At 40.8% G+C, this 12,088-nt stretch overlaps 1 protein-coding gene and 1 long non-coding RNA gene across 3 annotated transcripts in view; one reads left to right on the top strand and one right to left on the bottom strand.

Annotated features, from left to right (window-relative positions):
• pou6f2 (POU class 6 homeobox 2) overlaps positions 1-12,088 on the bottom strand; it is a 76,585-nt gene that overhangs the window by 37,231 nt on the left and 27,266 nt on the right. For both annotated transcript variants that reach the window (XM_051411233.1, XM_051411234.1), the window contains one exon: positions 10,907-11,126. In XM_051411233.1, coding sequence (XP_051267193.1) covers positions 10,907-11,126 — 220 coding nt within the window. The remainder of the gene's footprint in view (positions 1-10,906; positions 11,127-12,088) is intronic.
• LOC127369667 (uncharacterized) lies at positions 4,503-10,997 on the top strand. The gene is made up of 3 exons (XR_007886096.1): positions 4,503-4,646; positions 6,517-6,606; positions 10,914-10,997. It is a non-coding gene; the product is annotated as an uncharacterized LOC127369667 (long non-coding RNA).

Genomic DNA, 12,088 nt, shown 5'->3' with positions numbered 1-12,088 from the left:
GTAATGAAATTGTCCAATGTGAGCCACCTTGTATTTTTAGCAACTGCTCTAGTCTAAACACAGCTGTCAGTCACTAATAAGAGAGGTGAGAGGGGACAAACAAAGCTCCCCATTACTGCTCTGCCTCACGTTCCACTATGGGAGTCCATAAACCACTGTCTCAATTGCCTTTTCAGTGAGTCACACTGATAATTACTCCACTGGAGGTAAGGAGATTTAGACTCTATGAGATCTGGTAATTACAAAGGTGGTCAAAGGAAGGTCATTTTTACTCTGCGGATTAGATCGGAGCACTTGTACACTGATGAAGTGGATAACATCACTGCTTCTGCACTCATTTCTTTACTTCCACTGTTAACTTTTATCACCGTTAGTCACTTGTTACATGTCACGAAACATGAATTACTTTAATTAACCATCAATCTGTCAGTTGTGTTCTTTCTATATATTGTTTAGTCTATAAACCATAAACTTTTACAACTAGGCTCAAATGTGTGTTGAAAAAAGACAAAAAAAATAAAGAATTGCAAGCAATGTGTTGAGAATTTAACGTTAACTTTTGGAATTTGCTTCATAAATAACAAAGACAATGAATAAATTACCAAAATTTTATATTTAGCAACTTAAGTTCACTTAACTGGCTCATCACCAGTGGCAAAAGTAGCAATACTACAATATAAATACACCATTACAAGTGAAATCCCTGCTTTAAAAACATACTTAAAGTATCAAACGTAGTAGTACTCATAATGCAAATTGGATCATTTTTTACTGTGTACTGTGTTTCATTCTTACAGCTGTCAAATAAATGCAGCGGGGTAAAAAAAAGTACAATATCTATGTCTGAAATGTGGTGAAGAAGAAGTATAAAGTGGCATAAAATAGATGTATTTAAAATGCATACTTACAAGTACAATGAGTAAATGCACTGTACTAGTAACATATTTGAATATGGTTTAATGTATTTTAATATTGGAAGGCACACCCAAAGCAAAGTTGGAATTTCACCGGCTAAAGACAAACAAAGGTTTCACAGGTTTTCTTAACACAACCTGGAACACACATTTGAGTTACCAGTGAGTCCATGCAAATGGTAATCATGTTAAAGGAACGGAAAACAGATTCCTGCCTTGGCAACGGGTGGAATAAACATAGAGAAAATGAAACGTTAAAGGAAGTGGTGATCTACTGAATAAAAACATTACTCAGAGCAACAGCAGGCAATATCACTGTTTCAGTCCTGCTGCAGGAGGAACTCAGCGACTACAAAAAAAATATAGGCAGTTAAGATTTGAGCGGAGTCGCGGAGCCACAGGGTTTTAGAGAGTAAACCACATCGCTTGTAGGGATCCAGAGATAATGCTTTCACTTTGTGATGCAAGGCAATATCAAGCTGTGTTGTAGAATTCTCACTCTGGGGGAAGCATTTCAAAGAATCAAATCCTCTCCATGGAGATGTTACACATACAAGAAAATCCCTGTGTGCTCGATAATGTTGCCCTTTTGGTGTTGCTTACGCTAGGTTATTGATTTTCAAAGTGTGGTCCAGGGACCTCTAGGGGCCCTTGAGAGAGTTCCAGGGGGTCACAGTAAGATCTATTTTAATTTCATGATTTCCTTCCTGAGAGAAAACATATAATGATTACTCTAAATTGTAGCCTTTTCTACTTTTTAATACCAACCTGTGCGATCAAAATATGTGCTAATGAGTTAGACTACAAAAGTTAATTTCCTAGCTTAGCTGAACTCTCTCTACTCCAGGGTTTGTTAATCAGTAAAATTAGTTGGTGCAGTGTCTGATTTTAAGAAAAATCTGCAAACACTTGGCCCTCCAGGGCACAAGGCATCTGTTTTTATGTAGGTCTAAAACTAAAAATCTTTGCAGATGTAGTTCTTTGGGACAAAACCTTATTCAATTACATGAAGCATTTGAAAGATTTATGATTAGAAACCTCAAGATGTAGTTAATTCATTGTTTTTTATGCATTTTCTAGAAGTTTCAATGCTTTACATTTTCAAGAAATCACATTAAAAGAAATGATTTAATTAAATCTAACTATACTGTTATCGCCAACACCTCAGAACAAAACCAAACCAGCTACATCTCATGTATACACTGAGAGCTTTCCCTGTTTTTGGACATGGTTTCACTCTGATTTCATACTATGTGGACACTGTGTAGCACTGTGGTGCCCAGTAAGGGGTCCTTCGCTTTTGTCCTTCAGAGTCCAGAAGCTGCCGGACCCCCTCCCTTCTTTAAGAAAAAAGAGCCTGTCTGCCTGGCAGGACAGACTGGGTTATTACAGCGTGTTCATGGTCCCATCATGTGTCGTCAGACCAAAGCAGAGGCCGCGAGTAAAAGCCTCATGCAAAATTTATGTTCATGCGGCTGTTTCAGTGGGTGGAAAAATCAATATTGCGGGCCTGATGCACGGAGATGACTGAGTGCTCTCTGACTGACAGTAAAAGCTGCGAGAGATTGAGGGGCTACATTTACTGCTCTGGAAATGGAGTGGAGTAGAGTTGGCCTAATAGTCTAGTTCACCTTAAATTTGAATTTCATTGTGGATTATTTTGGTAACAGCTCGGATATTGAGGGCTTGAAGAAATTACGCCATTAGAGAAAACGAGAACAAATCATGAATAAGCAAGCTTGTTTTCAAATCGTCTAAATCACGTCTTGCGTTGCGGTTTCTGAGCAGCTAAAGTATTGTATATTATGGGGTTATTAAGCCTTCCCTTCCTTTCCAACTTACACAGATATAAAATGATTGTAGAATAATCAAAAGACAATGTGGGCATGAGGAGGACATCATAGGGCTTTTGTTCTGCGCTGCTTCGCTTACATATGCTTTTGATAGCGTGCCACATACCCACAGTGCATTTGGGGAGGAATGTGAGAAGAGAACGAAAAGAAAGTGAGAAAAAGAAATTCAGTGGGATGAAATAACCCCAAACAATGGGATTTGCTTTCCATTCTTCTGCCTCCATCTTCTGTCTTTAATTATTCCCTTTGGTTGTCTGAGGGAGCGTGTAAGCACTTTCACACAGCACAACATGCCCAGCAGCACAACACTGTCTGCCTTAGTGATGTGGAGACTTCTGAGTGACACTGAGCCTCTTGTGATTATTAATGCTGTTTAATACAACACAGAGCAGCCACTATGATTGAGGGAAAAAACAGATTTCAAAATGCATGCATTCAAAATGCAATGTGAATGGAATTATGTACTACACGAGCACCGCACTTGAGATACATTTTCCCACTGCTACATAAACAACGTGTACACCACGAAATGAAGGCTAATGTTTTGTACATGCAACGCTGAAAATGTGTATTTGATAATAACTACCAAGTGTGCGCTATTTTGTACACAGTGTTTAATGGAACCTCAGCTGATCCTGGTGGGATCCTTTGTGCCGGTTTAGTAGTTTCTTCCTGAATCGCATATGAGATATTTGAGAGCCCAGAACGATGTATGATGAATGAAGTAGCATGCTACTTATACGCTTATCGTGCTCACTGACTAGCAACAGGTTCAGCAAAGGGCAGCGGCAGTAAATGAAATTCCGCACCGGGACAATATATCATCAAAAGAAATGTATGCACCCGAAACTTACAAGCCTTCTCCAGATGCGGACAAGGTGCCTGACGGGGTTGGGGGAGGGGGTGAGGATGGGATAGTAGCTGAGAAAAAAGAAAAAGGTGGGGTAAGAGGAAGAATGGGGTGGAGGGGAGGAGGGAGGGTTTTTTTTTTGCTGGATGGGTGAGGAGCAAGCAAGGGGAAGCAGCAGATTTTGTTGAATCAGTTCTATTTTCATACTGGCTGATCTGTGTCTTTTAACCATTTCACTGCAGCTGGAAAATGAAAGTACCAGGGCTAATTTCACAGTGAGAGCTCACTGAACAAAACCCCCCACGGTCTGTGGAAAAAGGTGCTAAGTCTACTTTGTCATTGTGAATTACGGCAGTGTAATTCAGGAAACAGGCTCGCGTGTAGGAGAGAGAGAAGTAGAAAATATATTCAGAAAGAGAGGCAGGAAAAGCCTTTTTTCCCCCCTCTCTAGCCTGATATGTTCTTGGTGAGGCTTACTTATGATCTGTAAGTAACAGATATCTCTCTCCAAACATGCCGTCCTGTACTGATGCCACAGGATCCATCTGTGATGTGTCTGCAGTTAGTCTAGAAATAGCACCCACGGGACTTACACGCTCCTCAGGCCTCCTACGGGACCTTTTAAGCTGCACTGATACTGATAAAAGCCCCCACAAATCTGGCCCCCAGATACCTCGACCATTAATTAAGGTAATTAGGCCCTGGTCAGCAATTAGTAACCACAGATAGCTTTTAGCAGGAGCTGAGACGTCCCGGCTGGTGAGGGGTTTGGTTCCATACCATCTGCTGACAAATGTCACCGCGGACTCTTTGGTTTCACAGACGGGGAACTGGAGAGCCGTGTTTAAAAATGACCTCTGTGTGATCCAGGCTGGCTCCCAGACTCCCACAGCTTCTGCTGCTGCAGGATCACTTTGTTTGTTCTTTCTTTGGTTCTTTTTGCTTTCAAACATGGAAGAGTGAGCTCTATGAAAATCCATACATGCTGCACACGGCCAGAGTGGGAATAGGAAACATTCACTGCACAAGGTATCGATCAAAATTAGAACATCTGGTCTGAGTGTAAGCAGTATTGATTGTAGCGTAATGCTACATTGATTTGCTTGTATTATTAAGTCTGTGATAGATCCATATTGACAATATGTTAGTTTACATTATAATGTTATATACAGTTATATTGAAAGTGAGGATATATCACATTTTTTACTGCACTTTAAGTAGATTATTTATATGAAAACATTCCTCTAGACACAAAAAAATTAATATAACAAAGTCATGCCAACAATACAATGAGAGGAAACGGCCATTAACATCCTATTCAATCTTTCATACATAGTACCTGTGATGCAAATTCACAGGGACTCACTAACAAAAACAAAGACCTGCTGAATAAATGTGAGAAACATTCACATAGAAATGTGGCATTTATACTAATATCAAAATAAAGCAGTTTGTGTATTTCATCCTGTGGCAAAGGTGTGTGATATAAGGCGCTGTGAGTAGAACCGACTGATAAAAACAGGCTGAATACACACATTCAACCTCAGAGAACAGATCATGCAATAACTCACATTGCTGGGGAATGGGAAATAAAGGATGCAGCTGTGCTACTTTACACAATTCCACATTTGAAGCAATCGGTGATAACACCATTTTCATTCCGGTTCAGTCCCATAAAATTACCATTAACATTACAATTCATGCAGAACACAGATAAATGTAAAATGTCACCCAGTTCTGCCAGGCGGGAATTCCAGTTCCACAAGATTACCATCTCTGTCTGCTCTCTCCCACTGCACCTTGTCTAATATTTCATTTACAACATTTCATAAGTTCATTTTCCCCTCACTGACCATGTAAATCACAAATCAATTTTCATTTAAAATGCTTGACTACAGATTGTTGCTGAAAGCTTCTGAATTGCGCCTCAGCAATATGGCAGACCTTTAGCAAATCTTTCGGAAACAGTCTGGCCAGGAAAAGGGAGAGGAAAAAAAAAAGAAAAAGTGAGATGTAATTTCTACAAAACAACTCCAGGGCCAAGTGGTCAAGGCATTTACTGGAAGCGTTTTACAAGTGTTGAAATATCATGAAAACAATACAGCATTATGTATTGTAATTTATATCAGATTCAGTGCTCCCTAAGACTTGTGATCGACTGGTCTACTCAACAGGAACAATATGCTGATTATGTGATGATGAAAAGATTAACTGTATTGATTGTGCATGATTGTTGGGGGATATCCAATCAATATATGCAACAATCTTAGATACTGAATAGTTATTAAGGATATCAGCGTGCAGACGATTTTAGCAAAGCTTCAGATAATTGAGCTTTTATTTAAAAAATGCTCACATAACTTGTAATATTTTTCAAGTAAACTGTTAATTTGGTTGAGAAGACAAAACGCACGTGCATGTTTCACATTAAAAACTTAATTACACCAGGCAGAAGGTAATCTGTTATAGCTCAGGAGCTAAGGGAATAGAAAACAGCTGGATTAAAATGGAACAATTTTACATGTTCCTAATCATTCATGTAATTGGAAGCTAATTTGAGAATTTGTCATATTAACATTCAGACTTCTAATTGGGAAACCTATCCTCGCCTACTACACTTCTACGACAAAATCCACTTAAATAAATGCATTACACTCTCTGCATTCACGGTGCAGCAAACAGCAACAGTGTGTAATGTCGAGAGACCGTCTTGTATGTGTGTTTATGGCAGGAGGTTTGCAAAAAGCCTCCCTCAGTGTTTACCAGTGAGGGCAGATGTCAGGGTTTGCTGTGGAGGAGCAGACACAGCCACATCTGATTAACAATATTATTGTCCTCCTCCACACCGCCATAAAGACTCATCCTCCCCCCCTTTTTCTTTTCTTTCTTTCTATTTCAGGCTCTGGCAGCGTGCTGTCCTGTGGCATGGCTGAGCCAGAGTGACACTGCCACCATCCACAGAAACAAAACATGAGTCAAGAGCCAGAAGGTTAAGACAAACAGTACAACTGTAAACAGAAAAGATATATATATATATTTATATAAAATATAAATATCTTGGGATGCATACATAAAAAAAAACCTACTGTATATTCAAATACAACGTGAATAATTTGTACTGTTATTTTTGTGCAATTATGAAATATATGTAACGTGAATTCAGAACAAATCATCAGCGTGTCTGCAACAAGTGAAACAACAGGGGGTAAAATTTACTTACATCTCCACTTCAAAAAAGACATCAGAGTATAAATCATGAGTCTCATGGGAGTGTCTGTGTGTGCATGTACAGTAAACCTGCGCATCATCCCGAGTGTAAATCGTGTGTGTTTGATTCGAACCCTCTCATCGCTCCTCTGTACATTTTGATTGGTGATTTTTTTCTCCTTTCCGTCGCCAAACTGTCACAAAGCCAGTAACCCCACACGTTTCCAAGCTGCTTATTGAAGACAAACAATAAACCACTGGCAGATATCAATGGCAGAGATGAGAACCCGGGTGCCATATCTGCTGGGACTGCCTGGCGAACCTGCCTCTGCCTGCGCTTCATCTCCAGCAGCACCTCTCACTCTCAATTATTTGGCTGCTGTCACAACAAATCAATCAAATTACCGCTCCAGGACTGTGTGCAGCTGCTCCTATTGCACCGCTAGTTGCATTAGCTTTGAAATGTATGAGGTCTACATTTTATCACTGTTATTTATTTAATGCAGCTCTCTCCCCTGCGACTCATCTTACAACCACAGCAAAGTTAAATCATTAAAGGACGACGTGGAATACATACTGCTTGAGAACACCTCAAATTAAACAGCGATAAGGGAGAAGGGATGGGTTTGGCCTCTATTGTGTTAAGATGGCAGATGTTGATGTGAGGAAATGTGGACTGCTTGCACTGGGTCCTCTTAATGTACTCCTCTACTGGCTGAATGTGCACAAAAACAATGGCTTATTTCTTTCCTCATCCCAAAATGATTCGACAAATACACACATGAGAAAAAGAAGCCCACAATGAGCAACCGGTGCAGCTATAACAAGCCCAAAAAGGATGCTTTGAATTCTCCATCTCCGATAATATAATGGGTAAAGGGACACAGAGGCATTCCCACAGCACACAGAGGTTAAGTCAGTGGCCCGGCCCGGTGATCTAACCTCTTAAAGGAGCAGCAGTCAGCTGAGGCAGAAGAGATGCAGTCTGACATATCTAACTAGTGTGGAAACATTTGGTTCTTCCCCCCCCAGGAGCCCACCCTTTGGTGGTGTAATGAGCACAGTGATTTCCCTAATTTGTATCATGCCAACACCCGCAACCGGCGAACGACACCGCTGAGCGTTTTCATCAAAAAACGGCAGACATGCCTTTGATTGGCATTGACATCGGGTCTCATTACTGCAGGTGAGTGGGATGTCGACCTTTATCGGGAAGCTTGAGTGCTGTTTTGTGTTTCCTGCGGACGAGTACAGAGGAACAATGCTCTCACCTCACCATTAGAACTCAGTTCTCTGATGTGATGCGCTGCCTGGCTTTCTGCTGAGAGCAAATAAGATGGGATATGCTTATTAATATGAAAGAGCTCCAGTAAACTAGCTTCTTGCATTACCTTTGAGTGAGTCATAGAGAAGAGGAGTAGACAGATGAGACTTTGTTCTGCTTCCTCCCATTGGGCATTGCATGTACAGTGCTTTGATACAACTAGTTTTACAAGTATGGTAATCATGCTTTGCTTGTTATAAAATCACGTGAAATCTAAACCTATTAAAAATGCAGCAGAAAGTTAGCATTATATCGAACAACAATAATCTGCACGTTTTGCCTGCATCAGCTGTACGTACTTATATTCGAAATTGTGAAAATCATGTATGATTTATTTTTTTATTCTTATGAGCCGTCATATTTACAGACCTCTAGCATGACCCAACCTAGTTTTTGCCTCTGTGAAGTCAGCTAGAATTGTGTGCACTCTGTCACAAAAGATAACTTTCTCCCTTGTTTAGTTTCATTGGGAATTTGTTTTTACTGCATGTTTGCAGGCATAAATCATTCTGACAAATAACCAGTTACACTGGTGCCTGTGTTTACTGAGTCTGCCACAAGATGCTGCTCAGTTTTATTTAAGCAACCGCTCCAACTTTATAGCACAACCCCATTACAGTGATAGTTATTCATCACAGTCTGAGAGAGCTGCCCTCCTAAAGCTCACAGCAGTCCAGCCGGTTCTCTTCTGTCAACATTTATTCTCACAGCGCCAGCTTTGATTAGCATGATCAAAACCTGTGATCAAAGATGCTGTTGTCCCTGTTTGTTCTGATTTCGTCTTTTCATTTAATATCCCTCATTAAAGCTGAATATGAAAATGTACGAAATGCAAGAACAAATTGGACTGAACAACCTAATTTGTATCTAATATAACTGATTATTAAACATTTCATTCTTACAAAGAGACTACAGTATAAGCATGTCGGCTTGTAGTCTCATAGAATACAATTCCTCCACCCTCAACCGCCCATTCCCCAAGACAAACAGCCTTATTAGTTGGTCATTAGCCGCCTCATTACATTTAAATACAGCCATTGGCTGGGCTCCTCCTGGAGTCTCATTACTGTGCCTCACAGTTGTCTTGTGTCTGATCTGACGCTAATTAGCTAGCAGCGTGAGTGCTGTAAAGCACACTTGCTCCTGAGGTCGTGAAATGAGCTGACTGCTCCCTGGCGACAGCGCAGCGCTGTATTATATGTGTGATTAATCAGGCCTGGAGACCCGGAGGGGAAGGGAGGGGAAGCGTGGGGGACGCAGGGGCAGAGGCTAGAGTTGCAGTTGTCTGACAGAGGTGCTGTGCCAGCAGGCCTCATTCAGCGGAGCTGTGATGAACTCAGACAGGGGAGAGTGGAGGAGCGCTGCGTGGCCAGAGGGGCCCGGACACAGTCAAGACATTTAGCTTCACTCGTGACTTGTGTCACTTTCTCTCCATGGAGGTCCCTTCAATGCATCCCCTTCAGATAAGAGGACGTGCGAACAGGCAGTCTGTCAGTCCGCACGCTTAAAAAAAGATCTGCCACAGAGGCATTTCTCCACAACAGTTTTTTTTTTTGCTATCTTTCATAGATGGAGAATTTTATGAGAACACTGGATTTCAGACTGCCTGTTGGTTTGTTTAGTAGTGGACAATAAGGATGACTGAGAGGTGTTTGTTTTGGCGTTCTGACACCCTGACAATGTGTTTGTCGATCAGTTCATCAGATCACTGAGGCCTCTGGGTTGTCCCTCATGCGCCAGGAGTAAGATCTGTTGAAGTGTGAGTCAGACTGGCCTGCTGGGCCCATTATCGTCCACTACTGATGGATACATTGAAGGGCTCACTGGATAGATGTGGGTTTATTAAAAGCTCTGCCCACAGCGGTGGCTGCTGTTATTTATGCATGTTTGTGTCCATTAGGCTTCTACCTTCACATTTCCTCACTCAGGGCATCTGTCCATCCATTTCCCCATATGAAGGGAGCCTTCCCCTGCACTTTGTGCTGCACTGGCATTATTGTAATCTCCATCCTAAAAACACACTGCTTTACATGTAGCCTGGCATCTTTTTACATTAGTGCAGCTCTCTCATCCAAGATTCATGACTGACGGTTTCCCCATCCATCCCTCAATCTAATGGTATAAAAGAGACAATGTTTTAAACATTAAAATGAAAACCATTTACAACTATGATCAAAAGAGAACACTTGGGCATTAAAGTTTAAAAGGCAAAGATAAGTACAGCCATGTGGATGGACAGATGAGGTGGAAAAGAGATAAAAAAGTGAAGTACAGTGCACTCTTATGCACAGGAAAGAGGCATAAAGTGCTTTTGCGCTGCACTGCAAAACGTTGACCTGTAATTAATACGGTTGTTCCTCTGGGCAAGTTGAGGATAGCGGCTTTTTGGGATACAAACCCCTGAAGGATTCTTACCTGCTCAAAAGCTTTGCAAAGCATTTTATTAAAGAAAAACAAAACAAAAAAACAAACAGTTCCATGTAATAAAATGAACGTAAAACAAACTGTTGTTGGGATCAATGTTTGTTGTATTTATTGCTAATAGTTCCTGGTGTCTCATGTTCTATGATGTGTTCCATATGTATAATACAGAAAAACCTTCATTAGTGTTACATGACCGTGAGTCTTTTCAGAACATCCATCAGCTTCCTACAGTAGAAGAATTATTTGCGACTTTCTTTCTGGGATATCATGTTGACCCTGTTTTGTCAACGGGTTTTTTTCAATAACTGTATTTCTACTTGGCCCTCTTTCTTACCTTGCAGGTTCTGGAGGGGGAGCGTCATGATGCCCCCTGCAGCAGCAGCAGCCACCAGGCTCTGGATGTTGGCTGTGGGCAGAGAGAGAACAAGGCCCTGCTGCCCGCCCAGGTGTCCGCCTGCGTTGAAGGGGATGAGGATGGGCTGGTTCATGCCTGGCGTGGCCCCGGACATTACGCCGCCTACTGCGTTGGCCAGCTGCTGGGCCACCAGGAGAGACTGAAACACACATGCATAGCATCATTGGTTATATAAGCACAGATGGGTAGTTTATCATTATAGACGGTTTTTATATGACCAAATATATCTTTATTGTGTCGTCCTGAACATTTTGGTCCTTCTTATACTGTAAGCTAAATTACATTACTGCTTGTAATGTGATTACTTTTAATGACAGACAAATTACATTACCATATTTGAGGTACATAAAAGAAAATTATATGAAAGTAAATTCTCAACTATCTCACATTTTATACAAATACAAATACAGATTAGAAATAACTTCTAATCCTGTGTTCTTGTGTTTATTGTTCAGTTACCTGTCTCATTACATGCTAAATATTTCCTGATTCCTAGTTTAACAGCTCAGGTGAGGGAGGCGTACGTGGAGGCCAACGATCGTCTGCAGCTCCCTCCACAGTTTGGTACTGTGTGTCACCGTTTTCACTAAGACACGCCCCTCTTTTTAGCTCTCTAGTAACTAAAACTCATCCACGTGCGAAAATATGTCACATTACAGAAGCTAAACATGCCCAAAGTTAAATGTAAATATAAAGTGTTTCCTCTAATACGAAAACAATATTAGGTAATGTAGTCGATTACAGTAACATCTAACATTAAGGCAAAATACCATTAATGTACTCTTGTACGTAACGCTGGTTTAAATCATGAAGAATCACTGTAAGTTATCACATGAGACCAAACTCAAGTTTATTTTGTTTTTAACTACAGCTTGCTCAAAATCATTAATCCCAGAATTTTGTAGAATGATGACATAAGATTACTCTGTAGTCAATAACTGAATTATCACCTGTCATTACTTGTGTGTTGTTGAACACTCCTAAAGGCATCCCATTTAGTTGATGTATTTACACTATTTTCTATCCTGGGATGCTTAATTGAGACAAGTACAGCAGTAGCGACTGTATCACTAATCAATGTTTTCTGACGAATGCAGTTGT

The sequence above is a fragment of the Dicentrarchus labrax genome, unplaced genomic scaffold (genome assembly GCF_905237075.1).
Source record: "Dicentrarchus labrax unplaced genomic scaffold, dlabrax2021, whole genome shotgun sequence".
NCBI classification, from domain to species: Eukaryota; Metazoa; Chordata; class Actinopteri; family Moronidae; genus Dicentrarchus; species Dicentrarchus labrax.
The sequence above is the reverse complement of the archived record's forward strand: the minus strand, read 5'-3'. Positions and strand labels throughout refer to the sequence as shown.